General features: G+C 46.7%; 1 protein-coding gene across 1 annotated transcript; it reads right to left on the bottom strand.

Moving 5' to 3' along the window:
• Nucleotides 1–6,333: 6,333 nt before the first annotated feature.
• On the bottom strand, nucleotides 6,334–19,260 carry RGCC (regulator of cell cycle). Its single transcript, XM_012765007.3, has 5 exons — nucleotides 19,035–19,260; nucleotides 18,382–18,567; nucleotides 9,835–9,945; nucleotides 7,968–8,030; nucleotides 6,334–6,714 (listed from the first exon to the last, which is right to left on the bottom strand). The coding sequence occupies exons 1-5, from the start codon at nucleotides 19,072–19,074 to the stop codon at nucleotides 6,707–6,709; spliced, it is 408 nt and encodes a 135-aa protein (XP_012620461.1). The 5' UTR covers nucleotides 19,075–19,260; the 3' UTR covers nucleotides 6,334–6,706.
• Between the last annotated feature and the right edge of the window lie 1,846 nt (nucleotides 19,261–21,106).

The raw sequence follows: 21,106 nt of genomic DNA, 5'->3' as shown, positions 1-21,106 counted from the left end.
GCACTTAATACCCAGCCAGGCAGAGAAGGTGAGTTCTGCAGGAGAAGGCCTTAAAAAAAAACAAACTTGCAGACAGCAGCTATGACAGCCGTTTCCTGTTTGGTGTCTCTCACCACAGACCTTCTTAGCCAAATAAATGAACACAGGAAAACATTTTGGAGAAGGGTGTGGAAGAAACACATCCTGAAGAACCAAGAACAATCCCACCCGCTTTTCAGAGAAGAGCGGCAAGTCTGAGGAAGGGGCCGGAGCACACCCGCTGTGTGGGCTGCACTTAGCCCCACTCCTGTGCTTAACCTGGAGGAAACTGAGGCCCAGGGAGGGGATGGGCTAGGTGAACGGCAGGGCGGGGGCTTGGAGTGCCTCTCCTGGCTCTTGGTCCGGTGTCCTTCCTCTGCCTCACTCTTCCCAAAATTCCCATCAGACCAGATCTGCCGCTTTCTTCTATCAGACAAGGAATAATGGGGCTGGAACTGCCCTTTGCAGCCACTGCAAGTGGAGCTTAACTTTGCCTCGGGGACAGCAGCCCAGTGTCCTTGTCCTACGAAGAGGAGGAGGAGGAGTGCCAGACACTTCTCACGTTCTGTATTTGATCTTTGCGCTGACCCCAGGAGACAAGGGCTCACACCCCCACTTTACAAATGAGGACACAGAGCCTCTGAAAGCTTACAGATCTTGCCCAAGGTCACCCAGCTACTAAGTGGCAGAGCTGGGATTTGAACTTGGTCTGGCTTGAAATCCCACACTTTCTCTTCCTCTCCCTATCCCATACCCAGAGGTACATTTCCTTGGAGAAGCCTCCTCTGGTTGCCCAGTCTGATTGCCAATAGGCCACCCGTCACCACCGACTGCCCCTCGGCTCTGACGTGCCTTCTCACACATGGGGGCAGATGTGACATAGCCCACCTCTGTCATCATCTCCCCGGGAAAAGGTGTTCCACAGGCTGGCTTGTGCATGAATATTTGGGCTGGCACTAGAGCTTCTCAGTTTTGGGTGTGTCCACAATTTTTTGTTTTGTTTTGCTTTGGCGGTTCCTTCCAGAAGTTAGAATGGAGAATTCCCAAACTCAAAACATACCAGCTTTGCACGTCCAATATCCAGTCTCGTTCTGTTCCAGAAAAGCCCATTAGCTGACACTCTCCAGATAACAATCCCATGGTTTGCAAGGGCCGTCCTCCCAGCACTCAGGTCCTGGAGGAGGTGAAGTGAGGTTACCTATGATGGCATTTCCCAAAGCATCTTCCAAGGAACATTAATATGCTGTGGATTATTGGTAGCTTTCCACCCATCCACCCACACACACACACACACACACACACGCATACACACACAAATAACAGGTCTCTTAGCTGCAGGATCTCTCAAAACCTTCAACATATTGTGGCAAAAATGACTCATTGCTCATTGTCGCCCAATACCCATTCTCTTCCTCTTTCTTTAAAAAGGGAGAACTCTCAAATTTTATCTGAGCACATATCTGCCTAGAGACTCCCCCCCGCCCGGCCCCCCTTGCAGCTGGCAATGACCTTCTAAGATCTGAACAAGGGGATGTGAGCAGAAGTGATGCATCTCTTCTGGCCATGTCATTGAAAGAAATAAGCCTGTGCTTGACTTGCCATTTCTCCCTTCTGCTGAGTGGAATGTAGATGTGAGGACAAGAGTAGGAGCAGCCACTTTGGACCAGAGAGCCACCCTCCTGACCCTGTTCTGCTCAGCCCTGGACTGTTGGAAAGAGACTGCCATCTGATTTTGTCACTATATTTTGTATCTCTGGTCCAGCAACTTACACTATCCTCTAAGTAATTTACACACTAATGTGCGTATTAAATTTCTAAGAGGAGTATATAGCATGCAGCATTTCAAGCATACATGACCTTAATACTGATTTTTCAAAACAAGTTAGGACTGTGCTCCTTGAACCACATCTTGGGAAACTCTGAAAACACTTTTTTCAACACTCCCAGAACCCCAAGCTGTGACTCACAGCCCACTTGTCCCTAAGTCATCATACAACAGAGGTTGATACAGTACAAAGTACACCACCACCCCACCTACCCACACGCACACTTATCTAAAGGAATCCATTTCTCTTTCTCAAACCACTGACCTTATCCTCACTACACGCCACAAAGCTTCACACCCAACACTCCTGACTTTGGGAGTCCAGCTCCCTGGAGCTCACAAAGAAAGAGGCGCCAAATGCAGTTAGATTTTCAACTGCAGAAGAGTATAATAATAAAGTTACAGTGAGAATTAACAGCCACTGGAGTCCTGATGAGAAAGAAAGATTTGTCCAAAGCAGATAAAGGCTTCCAAGCATGAACAAGAACCAGATCCAGGTAAGGGAAAAATCAAGTTTAGAAAACAAGTCAAGGGCTCATTTTTTTTTTTTTTTTTTTTGGAGACAGAGTCTCACTTTGTTGCCCAGGCTAGAGTGAGTGCCGTGGCATCAGCCTAGCTCACAGCAACCTCAAACTCCTGGGCTCAAGCAATCCTTCTGCCTCAGCCTCCCAAGTAACTGGGACTACAGGCACACACCACCTGCTTGAGGCCAGGAGTTCCAGACCAGCCTTAGCAACATAGCAAGACACTATCTCTACAAAAAATTTTAAAAAGTATCCAGGTCTGGTGGTGTGTGCTTACAGTCTGAGCTACTAAGGAGGCTGAGGAAGAAGGATCACTTGAGCCCAGGAGTTTGAGGTTACAATGAGCTATGATCATGCCACTACACTCCAGCCTGGGTGACAGAGCAAGATCTGTCTCTAAGAAATTTTTTTTTAAAAAACCTACAAAACACAGTTGAAGGAAATTAAAGAAGACCTAAATTAATATTGTTAAGATGGCAATATTCCCAAAACTGATCTATAAATTCAATGCAATCCCTGTAAAAATCCCATCTGGTCTTTTGGCAGAAATTAACAAGCTGATATTTAAATTTATATAGAAATACAAAGAACCCAGAACAGCCAAAATCATCTTGCAAAAGAAGAATAAAGTTGAAAGACTCAAACTTTCCAATTTCAAACTTATTACAAAGCTATTGAAATCAGTACTGTGCGGTATTAGAACAATGATAGACATATAGATCAATGGAAGGGAATTGAGAATCTATAAATAAACCCATATATTTATAGTTAATTGATTTTCAACAAGGGTACCAACACAATTCGATAAGGAAAAAATAGTCTTTCGAACAAATAGTACTATGACGATTGAATATTCGCATACAAAAGAATCAAGTTGGACACCTATCTCAAACTCTATACAAAAATTAACACAAAGTTCATCAAAGACCTAAATGTAAAAGCTAAAAATATAAAACTCTTAAAAGAAAACATAGGGGTAACTCTTTGTAACCTTGGATTAGAGAATGGTTTCTTAGATATGACACCCAAAGCACAAGCAACAACAACAAAAAATTAACTTCATAAAAAAAATTTGTGAGCCGGGCGCGGTGGCTCACGCCTGTAATCCTAGCTCTCTGGGAGGCCGAGACGGGAGGATTTCAGGAGTTCGAAACCAGCCTGAGCAAGAGCGAGACCTCGTCTCTACTATAAATAGAAAGAAATTAATTGGCCAACTAATATATATATAGAAAAAAAATTAGCCGGGCATGGTGGCGCATGCCTGTAGTCCCAGCTACTCGGGAGGCTGAGGCAGGAGGATCGCTTGAGCCCAGGAGTTTGAGGTTGCTGTGAGCTAGGCTGACGCCATGGCACTCGCTCTAGCCTGGGCAACAAGTGAGACTCTGTCTCAAAAAAAAAAAAAATTTGTGTGTGTGTGAGACAGGGTCTTTCTCTGTGGCCTGGGCTACAATGCAGTGACATCATCATAGCTCAAACTCCTGGGCTCATGTGATTCTCCTGCCTCAATCTCCTGAGTAGCTGGGACTACAGGTGTGCGCCACCACGCCACCACTCTTGGCTAATATTTTGTAGAGACAGTGTCCCCAGTAGAAAGTAGCATCTAAAATTTTACTGTACTTTAAATATTATTTTCTTGTTCAAGATAAAGAGTTCCATTTTGTTGTGTCTTCTTTTCTAAAACTTAGTAAACCAGATTATATTTTTCCTTAAAAAAAAAAAAATATTTTGTAGAGACGGGGTCTCACTCTTGCTCAGGCTTGTCTCAAACTCCTAGCTTCAAGCAATCCTCCCACTTAGGCCTCCCAGAGTGCTAGGATTATAGACATGAGCCACCACACCCAACCTTCGTCAGAATTTTAAACTTTTATGTTTCAAAAGACAAAAAGGTGAAAAGACAGCCAACAAAATATGAGAAAGATTTGCAAATTATATAACTGATAAGGAACTTATCTCTAGAATACATCTAAAACTCCTACAACTCAACATTAAAATGACAACCTAATTTTAAAATGGGCAAAGGATTTGAATAGATATTTCTCCAAAGAAGATACACAAATGGCCAATAAGCACAAGAAGAGACATCATTAGTCATAAGGGAAATGTAAAACATAACTGCAATGAGATCCCACTTCACACCCACTAGGATGGCTGTATTCTAAACAACAGACAGTAACAAGTGGTGGCAAGGATGTAGAGGAACTGGAACCCTCATACATTGTTGTTGGGAATGTAAAATGGTGCAGCTGCTTTGGAAAACAGTTTGGCAGTTCCTCAAAAGGTTAAACGGAATTAACATATGACCCAGGAATTCCACTCCTAGTTATATACCCAAGAGAAATGAAAACATATGTCCACCCCAAAACTTGTATATGAATATTCATAACAGTGTTACTCATTAGCCACAAAGTAGAAACAACCCAAATGTCCCTCAACCAATGAATAAACAAAATGTGGCATATCCACACCGTGGAATATTATTTGGCCATAAAAAAGGAATGAAGTACTGATTCATGCTACAACATGGATGAACTTAGAAAATACTATGCTAAGTAAGAGAAGGCAGGCACAAAATATTACATAGTGCGTGATTCAATTTATATGAAAGGTCCGGAATAGACAAATCCATGGACATAGAGAATTAGATAGTGGTGATCATTGCAATATCTGTGACTATACTAAAAACCACTGAATTGAATGTTACAGTATGTGAATTAGATCTCAATTTTAAAAAAAGAAACAAAGGAAATAATTGAGTTCAACCCAAATGCTTTCCAGGAAGCTTCAAGAAAATAAAAATGTTAAAGAAAATGAAGTTTAATTTCCCAATTCCCTAAAAAACAAATCAAATAGTTAGCTTTTAAAGACATAAGAAGAGTAGTTATGTTTTCAATGTATGTCCTTTAGGTATACAGGGATTAAAGCTTTTAAATAATTTAATTCTGCTTATAAAGTAATACCTGCTTATTTTAGATGAAGTTTCAAGGATAGAAGAGCACAGATAAGAAAATTATGAACTCTTCTGTTTTTATGCCTCTCCTCAGCCCCCACAGAGGCAAGTGGGGGGGGAAGTGTTATCGGTTTCTATGTGCAAAGGCTTGAACCTGAAGTCACTGGACGTTCCATCAAGGCCAACCCCATCCGGTCCTCCTCGGTGCATACATCTTATGGAAGCACCACCTTTTTAAGTCTTCCAGAGTCTCCAACTTTCCCTCAGGAATTTAAGTCCTGGGTCAGGCGTCCTCAAACTACAGCCCGCGGGCCACATGCGGGTGTTTTTGCCCATTTGTTTTTTTACTTCAAAATAAGATATGTGCAGTGTGCATAGGAATTTGTTCATAGTTTTTTTCAAACTATAGTCCAGTCCTCCAATGGTCTGAGGGACAGTGAACTGGCCCCCTGTTTAAAAAGTTTGAGGACCCCCGTCCTAGGTTGTAAGTACACCTGTTATTTCCCCTAATTCAAAGAAAGAGCTCATGCCACCTACAAAGGTGCCAAGATTTGCAAAGGAAGGGAGAAGACAGAAGAGAAGTCTAACTTCCAGAAAAACCACAATCCTCAAATTAAAATTTCCCACCTGCCATCATGTCCCTCTGGAGCACTGAACGAGCTCAGCGGAACACCTCCTTAAGGTCCCATCCTCTTGTCTGCTGCAATCAGGTAACACCCAGGGTCTCTGCTAAGGAATCAAGATGGCTGATATGCCAGGTGTCGGGAGGGAAGAAGGGGTATATACAACCACAATGAGTAAGATGTGCAACGTTTGGGGGATGGACACGCTTGAAGCTCTTACTCGAGGAGGGAGGGGGGCATGGGCAGTATAAGTAATCTTAACACTTGTAACCCCATAATATGCTAAAATAAAAATAAATAAACCATAAAAAAAGATGCCTAATATGCCCACAAGAATATCATTTAAATGGAAATACATTGAAAGAAATAAAGAAAAAGACAAGGAAGCTTATAAAATACAGACTCCAGTTCAAATTTTATTTGTATACAAAAATATATTATAATGGGAAAAGCATATGACTATTTCCAACTATATATAATTAATTACAAATATTTTCATAGAAGCACTTTAAATTACAGGAAAGCTACGTTTTCAGAGAAAATACAACATTAGCATGGATCATCTGTTCTAATGTGCCGCGAGGAGGTAAACAAAGTCAGCGTCACTGTTTAAACTGCCCAGAGATGGGCTCGAGGGCTGATGGTAAGGTGAGCCTGAGAATGGCCTGGTGGAAGGTGAGCACACATCTCTGTCCCCTCTGGCAGCAAATTCTAGTAGCCGATTTTACCAGGTCCTCGGAGCTTTCTGAAGCTTCGCCCAAAACTCATTTCACATGCCTGTAAATGGGAGACAGGTATGGTTATCCACTCACAGCACCTCACAACTCCTGTGCTTAACCACATCACACCATCTAGACATGCATCAAAGCACCAAACTTAATGCCAGACCCTCCCACGTAATGTGTGTCTGACGAACTGGAACGGCGGGGGTGGCCCACTGCAATTTCCATAAATTACACAGGCTTATTACACGGGTCTAATACAAATCGTGCTGCTAGTATCATAATCTCTGCCAAAACAGGCCTTGGTCTTCTGATGTAGGATGGTGCAGCATGTAAACAAAGGGGCAATGAAATCTTCAATAGACATAATGCAAAGACCTTCTATCTGACATTTAGGTTTGTCTGATAGAGTGTTAAGAGCAGAGTTATTGTTAAATAACCAGCTTTGGATCCAATTTTTCAGAGTTTACCTGGCTCTTTAGCAAAGTATAGCATAAAATACTTCTTACAGAAAATCAACCCTTTCACTGAAAAATTAAAGGGCTGGGTGAAATTCTCCTGGCCCACTCTGCCGTTCAACAAGAGTAGAGTTGCTGACACTTCTATCCCAGAAGCTCAAGGTGGTCCTCTTGGCTTTTATAATCCTATCCTTTTGAAATAGAGCGTGTATATATATTGCAAACGTCCCTTCCTCTAGACCTACTCCTTTGCAGTTATAATCTGATGTCTTCAGTTCGCAACATTTTCGGTCGCACAAAATGGGTTACCATTAATGTCATTCCCAAATGGGAAGCAAATATAGTATACTTAATCCAGGCTGTTTAGTAATCAGCATGGGTCTTTGGTTACAAGGTCTCCCCCAAGCCAATTATCTCTTAGAGATCAGACCTTACCAAGCCCCTGATCTATCTAACCTGGGAAAATTACCCTGGCCCCTGAGGTGGAACCCTCTGGCTCAAGTTGGAGTAATGCTTGTGTGTTTCATCAGCTCATTTCTTTTCTGCAAAGCCTGCAGGCCATCACGATAGTAAAACTCCAATCTTGCTCACTCTCAATTTCTCAAACAAAGCACCATTGTTTGCTAGTGACCTGTTCTCACTGTTTGGAAAGGCACATGGTCTACTTTAATGCAAGCTTATCCTCAGAGTTTCTTTCCAAGCCACTAGGGTCCTGTTTCTAAACCTAAAGGAGTCTTATGATGAAACCGTCTGCCCCTAGGCAAGCTGGTTAGCATTACAGCACTTTTTCAGAGGTGTTGGTTAGTTTTCTGTTTGATTTTTTTTTTTTTAATGCCAGGCATGTACTCACTTGCTAATGTTCTGTCAAGATCAGCAATGAAGTCTTCTAGCTCTTTTGTGTCTCCTAATTTTGCTGTAAAACAGGAGCGAGAGAGTTCAGTTCCTATGTCAAAGACAGTTGATGACCCCATGTTTTCCAGGATTATGGAATTCCTAGAACTTAGGAATGGACTATTTCCATTTTACATCTATCTCTTTATCTTCAGAGACTACTAAAGATTGTCCTGTACCTACCCTCTGCGTCTGCTCCAATGTCTAGTTCCAGTAACTGTTCAGAAACCAGTTCAGTAATCAGTTCAGAAACTGATTCTACAGACTAGACTCAATGTTTCCTCCTTTTTTAGTTCATCACCTCCTTCTACTGGCATCCCACCCTCCCTCCCCCTAACCTGGGAGAAGAATCTTCCTTAGTTGTCTTAAAAGTTTGGGGGAGAGTGAGCTGCAGGAAGGGAAGATACAGAGTTTTTGTTTTTTGATTGCGTAGGGTTTGAGTTATCAGTCAGAATTATTCGGTGAGCACAGCACTGAGCAAAACAGATACCCAGATTCTTTCATTCCTGCCGCACGTGCCTTCTGGCATGTTCTCTGCTTGTGCTATCACCCCAGGGCAACACTGCAGGCCGCAGAGTCCCTCCAGTCTGAAATGCATGACAGGCGACTGTTGCTTGTCAAAACCGTACAGGGAAAGTCGTATGAGGCTGCGAGGCCGGGACAAGGTAACAAGCCCTCACCCTGACTCTGTTCTCTCCATAGCCTGAGATGTGTAGTTTTTCTGTCTATCTTATTTTTTTCAGTGGAGTTCATCATTCCTGCCTTTCCTGAAATCCAGCACTGGATAGTTTTATTAATTAGCCCCTGCTGGCTACAAATGGCTCATTGTTCTTAGCTTTTCAAGTCAATTTGCCACCAGGGAAATTTTTTTCCCCCCTCTTTAATTCCCATGTCTTGAGGATCAGGTAACAAATCTGGGCACGTTTTAAGCCACTTTCTAGATGGCTCCGTCTCTGAATTCAACAGATCCATTACAGATGGGGGGCTGGACAGTGGCAGAACCCCCAGTAGCCGCTAACACGGCTCTGCCGAGAAGAGAATTTTAAAATGTCTCTTTTGAAAAAGCAAGAAGTTCTGTCTTATTGCCAGAGTGCGGAAAGAGATGGAATCATCATATTTCTTTTTAACTATGTTCCATTTTTATGGCATTCTGCAACTATTTTCAGCAAGTGTAACTTTTCGTAAGGAAAAAAAAAAAACAACTCCTTTTGTTTTCAAAAGGGCGCTTGTCCAATATAAGAGAACATTCAGCTCTCTAGCTGGAGACACTTGACCAGTTCCAAAAAAATAAGAAACTGCTCATGCATCTTGCAAAACTTTTTAGGTCTATTAATACCACAGTAGAGACAGGCTGGAGCTGCTATTTCGAATCCGGTTAGATCATCACTTGTCTCATAAGGACCACGCCATTTAATTGCTAAATTGGTCACTGGAAAGCATTGGTTAAATAGTTAACGCAATAAAAACAATCCTACTTTCTGCAAAGGTGAACTGCTGAGTTTTAAATTCTGGAACCAACCAGTCTGGGAGGAGACTCCACTGTCACTTGCACTCTCGGCCACACCATGGGACAGAGAATAAGCTCTACAAGTTTCCTTCCTCGCTGTGAATTCAGGTTTTCTGCCCTAAATTACCTGATTTTGTTTTCACCCTGACCAAAATGCTGAGAAACAACAAATTCCATCCCACACTCTATTGTACTGAGAGATTAGTCTTATCTGTCTGTTTTGCACATTTGGGAAAGATCGGTTAGGGGGAGAGAGAAGGGACTGAGAAGAGGAAGGGAATAAAAAAGAAAAAACTCACAGCCCAGCTAATGGGCTCACCTTTCCGAGGAGGAGTGATGGTGGGAGTGAGCAGAGCTGGCGTAGAGTCTGTCGGAGAATTCAGTTTTTCATCACTGAAGCTGAAGCTGTTCCTATAAAGGGAATCCGCACCTTTCATGAAAGAAAGCACACGTATTAGACATAGTACTCATTAGGCTAGAGATTCATCACTCTATGGCCTATTGATAACCCAACAGTTTGTCTCCAAAAGAAGCAAAAGTTGCAAATCTATAGTAAAGAAAACAGGTTGATTTTCAGATTTTATATTTATACCCCAAAATGATTTGAGACAGGGGAGAGTGTGTGTATGTATGTGTGTGTGTCTTCAACCAAGTACACCGAAGGTCTTTGCTTCCCTACAAAGAGAAGGGTATGACAGGATCACCAAGACCAGACACAAGCGCCTGCTGACCAGGTGTCTCACCGAAGGCTAAGCCGATGCCTGCCTAATTGGTGGGGTACGGGGAGGGCAAGAATTTTAGGCGAAAAGAATCATCTTGTGTGAAAAGTGGCCCTCTTGTCCTCTGAATCCCCAAAATACAAACATAAGGTATCCTATGAGTTCATAATCTTCTCTCGGCCAGGCACAGTGGCTCACACCTGTAATCCTGGAAGGCCAAGGCGGAAGGATCGCCCAAGGTCAGGAGTTCGAAACCAGCCTGAGCAGGAGCGAGACCCGTCTCCACTATAAAGAAATTAATTGGCCAACTAAAAATATATAGAAAAAAATTAGCCGGGCATGGTGGCGCATGCCTGTAGTCCCAGCTACTCAGGAGGCTGAGGCAGAAGGATCATTTGAGCCCAGGAGTCTGAGGTTGCTGTGAGCTAGGTTGACGCCACAGCACTCTAGCCCGGGGAACAGAGTGAGACTCTGTCAAAAAAAAAAAAATAATAATAATAATAATCTTCTCTCCCTGCTCAAGAGAGGTTTGCAATCTGGGGATAAGCTAGAAGGTCAAAGACAGAGATTCCTTCTCCTGGAGGTCCATCTATTACAGACACTTGGAGTGACTTCGTGGCTCCCTCTCGCATGCCCAAACACCTGAGTGACAGCAGGGTGAGGTCCCTGAAGCAGGGCTGGGCTGGGAGTCAAGGGACCCAGCTCAGCTACTAAGTACACAGGTGCCCTTGAGCAAGACGGTATTCTGGGCTTACCTGTCAACAAAATGGGAAGATGGACTAAATCATCCTTAAAGCCCCTTCCAGCTCTGAAGTTCTGAGATTCTCTAAGTCCTGCCAAGAGGAAGGAAACCAGCCCGCAGCCAGCCCCGCTGTGCAGCGGTGACACAGAAAGGAGCCGCTGGCAGAGCAGACAGCGGAAGCAGGATGTGGCCAATGAGGCTGTGCGGGGACAGCCTTCCTGGTTAAAACAACACACAAAGCCAGCCGAGGTCGTGGCACAGGTGAGCCCTGGAAACGCTCTTCAGGTGTGATGGGGCCCGGCCAGCCCCTCCTTGAGATCCTTGCTCTTTCAGCCAATGACCTCCAGCTCAGCAGGGGACAAAAGCATCTCTCTTCTGTCCCCTTAACTCAAAATGGACTTTCCTAAGTCACAAAAGATAAGCTCAGTATCAAAAGAATCAGCATTTTCAGAAGCGGAGGTTTCTGGTCCCAAGAGAATTCAGCTTCGTCCCTGTGTGGCTGCTACAATGTCTCAGGTGCCTGCCCGGGCTGCCTTCCCCACCTCCCTCTGCTGACCAGGTGACCCAGCTGCCACCTCATCTTCCTGGCCTGCACATCCATCTCGTCCACTTTTCCAAAAATGCCCCTAAGATCCTTGTGACCAACGCTCGCAATCTTTTCTTGCTCCTGAGGTCCAGCCCAGCTCGCCTAAGAGGACCACAGTCATTTCAGGGTTTTGAGGAACCCCTACTGAGATCCAAACACTGAGCCTTATTCCCACACTTCCCCAAAACTACATGCCTCGGAATACTGGTCCTTTGAAAATAAGAGCTGTGCGATCAATGACATTTGAGAAACGCCAAACACTCCTGGTCGTTCTTATGTGTATTACAGTGGGGAGACTTCAGTGGGTCTTCCCAAGGGAAAGCCTCTCCCCTGTACAGGAAAGTGCCATGCACGTTGCAGACCCACGGGGCAGCACTGTTTGCCACCATGCGACAGCCAAGAGAATCGCTACAAACAGCCTCAGGAGCTTGTGGGGAGAAGATGAGGCGAGATTTAGGGGCAAGAAAACCACACAGGGTCCTGGGGGGCAGACCTCGTGCCCAGACTCCCAAGCCAGAAGGAAATGATAACAATGCCCTTGGCACATGATCTTTGGCTCTGAAGGACACTTGTGAGCTTTGCTCCCAACCCTGGCCCAGAGACTAGCTGGCCCAGATCTCGGGAGCCACACCTCTGGTCTCTATCTGCCAGGAGCAGCCGGCACTGCAGAGCGAGTTCCAATGCCACCCCGCCCTGCACCCCACCCTGCATGTACCACAGGCCTTTCCTGGCCCTGGACTTCATCTCCAGCAAGTTTATATCCACATATACTCATCCTTTGGGGGGAGAGGGGGAACACCATGGTATGTTCACCTCATTGGCAAATAGACCAAACGCTATTGCGTTTCTGGGGAAGGAACAATCTAGATATGGAAAAGGCCATTGCAAAAGAGGATGGTAGGAGAAAAAGGAATCCAGTGAAGTTTCAAGAAAACTAAAGGTAATGCGAGTGGTTTGGGGAGACTCTGTAGAGAATCAGCCATCATTCCAGGATATCGCCTGGGCTTCCCTCTGACCCCTTAGAGCCTGCCCTAAATACTAAATGCTTTCTTGATCCAAGAATTTTTCTCAAACTCAGAAAATATACAGACAGACTCACTGTTACTTCCACAATGCAGGAGGGAAAGGGAAAAACATGGTAGTTGCACATATGTATTTATATATAAACATACGTGCACAGAGGCACGTCAGCACAGCATGCTCACTTCCCCTCTCCCTGCCCGGCCCCGCCCTAGCCAACCGCACACATGCACATACACACGCACACGCACATCAGCCCACGCCCGGCTCATTGCCACATGGGATTCCATCTCTTTCCACGAGGTACACGTCTGGGGCAGACCCGATTCCAGCTTCTGAAATGTTCAGCCTTCAACCGTCAAGAGGAAATGAACCCCCAGCATCCTTGAGCCAAACCTGCCAACAGTTTACCTGTTACGGTGATACTCTACCTGCCATTTATGAAAAAGATGAAAACAGCAACCTCAAGAGTTCCCAAAAGCCCCAACCTCAAGAGCCACCGTCAAGAGTGCAGCATGACAGGCCACATGCAAACTACATGACTCTGTGCAAGTCACCCCATTTCTTCCTTGGCAAGAGGAGAATAATAACGTAGGCACTCTGTGTATGATGCCTACAGTTTTAATGATTTTCATTCTAAAGTTTCTGCCAAAATGGACACTAGCATGCTCAGGAGGAAAAAGGTCATCGTAGAGAAGAAAAAGAATCAGGATTCTGGGCTCAGGCTTCTTTCTCTTCTTCAGAGAGTAGAAAAATTCCTAAGTTTCTCTCTAGAGGCCTCCTAGAACAAACCACCCAAGGACAAACCCCCAGCATACAGGTACCCCAAGCTTTAGACCTCTCTCTACCCCTTCCCCAATAGAATTTCTTTCAACGGACTTTCAAGAACTTAGAATGAACAAAATCTCGCATGCAAAGCGCTGAGGTAGATTAAAAGGTGAGCAAGGCCTGACTTCCTGTTCTGTTCACTCTGCTGAACTGTATTCCTTGCAAAATAACAGGCAGTTAGTCTGATGAAATGGCAGCAATGTGTCACTGGCTGATAGCAAATTAACGTATTATCACCCCACCCGGGCATCAGGTGCTGCTATTAATAGGGGCTCAAGGGACTAATAACGGTGATGATTTGGGGAGCCCTGGCAGGGGGTGGCGCTGGACATTTTAGGACCTACAACTTCTACTTCAATCAGCTCCGAAGTCCCATCTCATGAGCATCTCAAATCCCCCTTAGAACTGTTCTAGGCCAGTCCACTTAGTGTACTGAAGCCAGGAACCTCAAATTGTAGGACCACATTTTCTAAGACACCATCGAAAGAAATAAAAGCATATTAAATATACAACCATCTAACTTTAGGAGCACTCACAGAGCTTGATAAACTATGCTGTGAATACAGAGGCTGGTTTAAAAGGTAGGTGTGTTTTCTTAGTTTGGGGAGTTGGGAGAAAGGTAATTTAGGGTTAGCACATGTCAATGTGCTACTCTAGAAGGAAGTAAAACCACAGAGAGTAAACCATGCCCAGAGCGCCTGTAAATATAGAACCATCCCACACGTTCACAGCAATCAAACCATAGTAATTAACGGAGAAAGAGAAAGCCTTGGACCTCTCTCCCTTGTGCCACAGGGAATGGCTGGGGGGACAGGGGTGTGTATAGAATCCTCCTCCTTAAAAGCTAAACTCTGACAACCTCACTAAAGTAGGATGGAATTAAAAAGAGCCCCTTATGTCTGTTTCTCTACTGTTGTCCCAGCTCCTCTTCTGCGACTGTTCCAGCCCTCCAGACACCTTGCCAGGGATCAGAGTGAGACCTGTCACCCACCTGGAATCCCTAACACAGTACCAGGGCATCCTGAGGGCTCCTACCTGGCCTCATCCATTCATGGCTTGAACAAGTTCAGGTTCTAGTCTCAGTAGCTCCTGTCATGCGAGTCCCCTGAGGGCCCATAAGGTCCCCTCTCCCAGAGCCAGGCCCCAACAGTCCCTCATTCCCTAGCCTGGTCCTCCAATATCCTAACAGCCCTAGCACACACAGTAGACGCAGACCTTTTCTTTTCTTTTTTTTTTTTTCTTGAGACAGAGTCTCACTATGTTGCCCCAGTTAGAGTGCCGTGACATCAGCCTAGCTCACAGCAACCTCAAACTCCTGGGCTCAAGCAATCCTACTGCCTCAGCCTCCTGAGTAGCTGGGACTACAGGCATGCGCCACCATGCCTGACTAATTCTTTTCCGTATATTTTTAGTTGGCCAATTAATTTCTATTTTTAGTAGACACAGGGTCTCGCTCTTGCTCAGGCTGGTTCCAAACTCCTGACTTTGAGCAATCCTCCCGCCTCGGCCTCCCAGAGTGCTAGGATTACAGGCGTGAGCCACCAACCCGGCCAACCCAGACCTTTTCTATCAAGTAGCAAAACACTTTCCCCTTCGAAGGAAAAATGTATGTGAAACCCCAATACATCAAAGATATAAGTTCACACCACTTTTCAAAGTGAAGTCAACATTATAAATGTCTTATAAAGTCAACCTGTGGAAACAAATTAACAAGCTGCTTAAAATTTGGAATATATCCAGTTAAAATTTCATTTAAAAATGTGAGAAATCATGGGGTGTACTTTTACAGTTTTGAAAGTACTGTAAAGAAGCTATGTTTTCAAACATAAATTCCAACCAAAGATATTCACAATTTCCAAAGCACCTCTGCTGATCCAGTTTGAAAAAAAACACTGCCCTAACTCCTAATTGCATTGCCCTTTTACTGCTGAAGATAAAATGACTCCCACTGAAGTGCTCTACGTTACCTGTTGGAACCCAAGTCTACGGGACAGGAACAGCCCCATTTTGAACAACTACCACTTGACTCCCACCTCTCGTGTGCCATTATGCTGCAAGTGTTATTTTGGTCCTCTTCCTGTCTTAGGAGGCCTCTCTGGAAGTGGGAATAGCAAGGAATATTTCCTTTTAAACATCTGCTTTTCTTTCCTAAGTCACTGGCTCCTTTGGGTAGAAGAAGAAATGTCTATTTTTTTCCTTTGGATGTAAGCAACCTAATTAAAAAAAAAATAAGAAAAAGAAGTGTTCTTTAAAGAACAGAATTACTATTTTGATCTACCTTGCAAGATTGGTGTGCCTTCAACAGACCTATAAAAGCAAAAACCCAAGAAACATTGGTTGATAGTTTCATATATCACATTCTCATGCAAGATACTGGCTCCCATGTGTCTGATCTGTGTGATACAGCTGGTATGTGCATGTTAGTGTTGTTCTGAAAGCATGAAACAGAGAAAATATCTTCTTCCTAATCATGAGCTTATGAATGTTTCTAATCTCACGATTAGATAGCATCCTTTCAATTTTGCAGCTAGAGATACTTTGGCCTGCTTGTCACGCAAGGCCTTTATAAGGGCTCAGCCTGGGCTCCACTGACCCTTCTAGATGAAGACCCTTCAAAGAGACACCTTCAGAAAACAACCACCATTGATAAACTGGCACATGATCTGGGCTCAATGGGACTTTGGTCTATTCCCGAAGACCTGGTTCCCATTCTAGCCACCCATCCATGGTGATAAAGCAAAGCCTTAGAGAGAAAGCCCATGTGGTTTTGCTATTTTATCAGATGAATGCAGATAACAGTGCCTCCCTTCTAGGACTGTGATAGAGATCACATGAGATCACACATTCAAAGAACAGCAAAGGGATCACCAATAGTAAGAGCTAATAGACCATAATAGCTTGGTGAAAGTGAGCTGCTGTTATTACCATTACCCTGGTGTGTCTCCCTTTTGGTGAGCTCAATTTCAGTAGGATCTAGGATCTACCTCTCTCAAGCATTCTCTTCCACAGAACAGTGTAAAACAGACAAATGAGTATAACAAATGTCTGTGCTCAGTTCTTGGCAGCAATTAAGTTGTACATATTATGCTTTCTCAAGAAATTACTATTTAGATACACACAGCCCCTGCCAAGACTATTTCTAACCAGTCTTGCAGGGGATGAACTACACATTTAAAGTAAAGACAAATGTCATCTGAGCCTTCTTTATCCCCTTCCCATGACTTCCCTAACCACCAAACCAAGGGCTAGTTTCACAGTTAACAACAAAAACAGAAAGCAAAATACACACATATACCCTAAGAAAAACTACAAACTCTATCTCAAATATCTCCCCCCAAACTGTTAAGAATGTGTTTCTAGGACATTCTCTTTGAGGCCCCTGAAAACAGATCCTAGGTCTGAAATCCCACCCAGTGGAAGCTGCACTCAGCCATGAATGGGCGAGTTCAGACTGCATTCTAGCTGAGCGAGGCTGTGACTTAGAAAGCTATTCTATGCCACAGAGCAGCAGTGACAGACTGTCCCAGCTTTCTTTTCCATAGGAGAGAGAATTTGTATTTGATGAATAACTTGCTCCACGCCCCAGTAGAAGAAGACATAGATAAGTTTGGCCACGGGTCTTGAGACACATTTTCAAAACTTTTAAGACTTCCCTTTGAAATTGAAAATGAGTGGCCTGATCATTAGGAACAAACTCCAAAAATCCTAAGTGGAAAATTAACAACACACTCTTCCCTCCCCTTTCACCTCAAAAGCTGCAGCTTGGTGTAAACCTCTGGCGCTGCTGCCAAGGAAACTGAAGCTGGAACTCAGGCTTCTGACTCAAACCACCACCAGGGTGGCAACTGCCATTTTATCCCTTTCCGGGAGGACAGCTAGCGCTCAAGTGTACCACTGAGTCTTTGCCCAGTAACAGGGAAAGCTCCAGATTTCAAAACAGGAGAATCACAAGGAAAGGCCATTACTTTTACTTCCAGAGTCAAGGAGAGCAAAGGGGTTGACATTCATGCTTATAACCCACTTAGGGATTAAAGGCTGAAGAATATCACAGAAGAGTTTAAAATTCACTTCGAAAACCAAGATTTGAAAACCAACAATCATGTAATTTTAAAAGATGACTAAATTTGCTGTTTGATACCTAAACAGGTATCCATAATTCTTCCAAAACATTTGAGTCCCCTCCCCTCCCCTCCCCTCCCCCTCCCCCTCCCCCTCCCCCCCCCCCCCTCTCTCTCTCTCTCTCCCCCTCTCTCTCTCTCCTACATAGTTGTTTAGGACAAAGAGACCATGGGGTAGTCTCCCCGTGAGAAAAGTCACTAGGAAGCCCCCATGCCCATCTGCTCTCTGGCTCCCCCTCCAGCCTGGGTGATGGACGTGGTTACAAGAGCTACACTTTGTAAAATACTTGAACTCAAAAGTGCCGGGGATTCTTGCAAAACTGTATGCAATGCAGCAACAAGTCTGGGAGCAACAAGTCTCAGGACCAGGAGAAAGTGCAAGGAGAAATTTCAAATATCCCAAGAACAGCAGCTTATGAAACCTTTCCTGGTTTCACAAATATTTCTGTACTGTGCCCTCCCATGTCCCCACCGCACCCTCCCACTCCAGTGACACTTGTTCCACAGGCTCTGCAAAGTTATGCTGAGAGAGGAGAGGTGGAGAGGAGGAGAAACCGGAAAAGCCTGGCTCGGGTTCCAGGAGTCCCATCTGACTGAGCTGGGACAAGCTGCTCAAACCCTCCTGCTTCACGACACACCTGCCAGCGACTTGCCCTTCAACGGCCTTCCCGTGATCAGCCTCAGGGACCCGCTACCGCTCGGCCCGCTGCGTTGAGCTTTAGGGCTTGGCTCCTGGAGCCCGTGCCTCAGTTTACAGACAAGCAAACTGAGACCCAGGCCTCAGTGGGCCAGGTACTGGGAGCCGGGAGGTCTGGGGCATCCTCCTAGTGAGGGGCGCGGGGCTCACACTTACTCTCCGAGTCGCTGAAGCCGCTGCTGTCGCTGACGCTGGCGCTGCTGCGCCGCTTCATGCGCTCCAGGTGCTCCTCGTAGTGGAAGTGGCGCTCGTGGAAGGGCGACGCGAAGTCCGCCAGCACCGCGTCAAACTCGCACAGCGCGTCCGACAGGTCCTCGGCGGCCGCCGAGTCCAAGGCCGGGGCTGGGGACAGGGACGGTGGGCTCAGTTGATGGGGGTCGGGGGTGGCCATCGCTCCCTCCCGGGGCCAGGAAGGGCCGCCACCATCCCTGAGGACAGCTGACATTCACTGCGCGCGTGCCAAGTGACAGGCACGCAGTGCTGCTGCCTGCAGTCTTTGTATCCCGCCCTCAACCGCCCTCTGAGGTGCGTCCTGTGGCCGAGCCCACGTCACCCGTAAGGAAACTGAGCCTCCGCCACGCCTGCGGTCCCCCAGCTCGTCGTAACAGCCAAACTCCTTCCCACACGCGGTCGGGTACCTGTCCCCACGCTTGTGCCCCCGGGGTGGCGCGCGCCCCGTGGGCGGTGGGAAGACTGAGTCAGGACGCTCCCGTTACGTCGCGCGGCCGGGGCGGCGGGGAGGTGAGCCCGCCCGGCCCGAGACCGCCCGCAGTGCCGGGCTTCGCGCGGACGCCGGGCCCCGCACTCACCTGCGGCCGCGGGGCTGCCCTGCGCGGCGGGCGGCTTCATGACGCGGCGCGGCTCGGCGGGGACGGTGCGTGCGCTCGCGCTCCGCCGCGGCTCCGGGTCGCTCTCCCGCGCGCTCCCGCCCTGCGGGTCCCGTCGTCCGCCCAGATGCGCCCTCGCCGCGCCGCTCCCAGCACGGTCCGCGCACCCGCCCTTTCGCCAGCCCCGGCCTCCCGCCAGCCCGCCGTCTTATAGCCGCGGGCGGGGGCGGCGGTGGAGGCGGGGCCGGGGCGGGGCCGCTGCAGCCCGGGCCGCCGGGTCGGTGCCGGCCGCCCTCCGGGGACGCCCCTGTCCCCGAGGCACCGCCCTCGCCACGCGCCCGCCGCGGAACCGCAGGGGCGACGAGTGGCAGGAGCCCGGGTTACAGCCCAAATATTTACCCGCCGCGCTCACCGCGCGCCCTGACAACCTGCCCCGCAGGAGGGTGTTTGGCGTCACCAGATCTGCAAAGTTTGCCCTTCGTGGGGAGCTCCGCTGCTTCCGGCCTAAACCTCCGCCGCCCCGTTTCCTCTGCTGCGAAATGCACGTGGAAAAGCAGAGCCGGGGAGGCCCCGCCGGGTGTCGCGGACGCGGTCCCCGCCCCATTTCCCCAAGGGGACTGACAAGATTTGGGGCTGGCGGAGTCGGGCGGGGGCGAGACGGACAGGAGTAGGTGGAGTCCTTAATTGTTCCCATCCCCGATCGCCGTTCCGCCAGCCCCAGACTTTAGCCAGGAGCGGGTTTTTAGAGGAAGAAATTTCTACGTGATGTCGCGAGTCCCCTGCGCCTTGCAGTGTCCACATGAATGAGTCACCCTGCCCAGAGGCCTGCCGGGGACCCAGTCGTGGCCGAGAGTGACTGCCGTCTGGGCAAACGCCCTAGACCTTGCGCTGACCAGTACGAAATAGCCACTAGCCACAGGTGACTATTTAAATGTAAAGCAAGTAAAACGAAATAAAGTCAAACATTCAGTCCCGCAGTCACACGAGACACGTTCATTCTAAGTGCTCAGTAGCCATCACCGCAGAAAGTTCTGCCGGACAGCTCCGCAGGGTGTCTCTGACCCCCAGGCTGACCTCAGAGGGAAGCAGGCATCTTACCCAGTTACCCAGGGCCTCGTAAGTTTCCAGACCTGGTATGCACCATTTCCAACCACCCCAGCAGTCCTGAGAGACAGAATTACTGCACCTGTTTTGCAGGTGAGAAACAGGCACAGGTTAAGTAGTTTGCAGTCACTTGGTGATAGGCAGGTCTGCCTGGTTTCAGAGCCGCTTTCGGATTCACCGCACCCTCCCTGGGAACTGAGCAGCCAGGAAGCGGTGGCTCCAAATAAGAAAGCAGACATCTCAGGCCCTTGATTCAACAGGGCAAGGCACCTGCATCTTTCCTTTTATCTTTTCCTTCCTCTTTTCTTTATTCTTCTTTAAATTCTTTTCACCCATCCCCTCTCTCTTTCCCTCCCTCATTCTCTTCCATTTGCTCATGGCACCCACTGGTGATGCCCTGAGCTAACAGAGCAGCAGCCAACCTAGGAGCTGAGGGCAAGCAGGTACCTTCCAAAAGTACCCTCCTTGGCCAGAGCTGGGTACAGGGTAGTAGACAGCTCAGCCCTTGCATGATAGCTCAGTGTCCCTCTTAGCTACAGAATCAGTCAAGCTGATCTTCAAAAGAGCCCACAAACAGCCCTACTTTTTAGCTGAGAGAGTGACAATGAAGATAATAACCTAGTCTCCAAACAGGCGAGTTTGGTTGGCCGGTGTCAACTCCACCCCATTTCAAGGGGACCCACTCATGCATTGGGGAGATGGCCAGGCAAAGGGCCCCAACTCAAAATGTCACTTCCTATGTTATGGGTGTCACTTTGATTACAGAGGACTAGTATCTGCTCTCTTTCCTAATTATAAATATTTTAATATACAGGAAAATATATAGAAGTGGGTAATAACACTCTCTGTACTCACCACATGTTAACATATTTTCATGTTTGCTTCAGATATTTTTTGAGGCATACCTTATGTACAATAAAGTACATAAATCTTGAGTGCAGTTTGACAAA

Source organism: Microcebus murinus, chromosome 13 (genome assembly GCF_040939455.1).
Source record: "Microcebus murinus isolate Inina chromosome 13, M.murinus_Inina_mat1.0, whole genome shotgun sequence".
Taxonomy (NCBI): domain Eukaryota; kingdom Metazoa; phylum Chordata; class Mammalia; order Primates; family Cheirogaleidae; genus Microcebus; species Microcebus murinus.
This window is presented reverse-complemented; position numbering and strand designations above follow the sequence as displayed.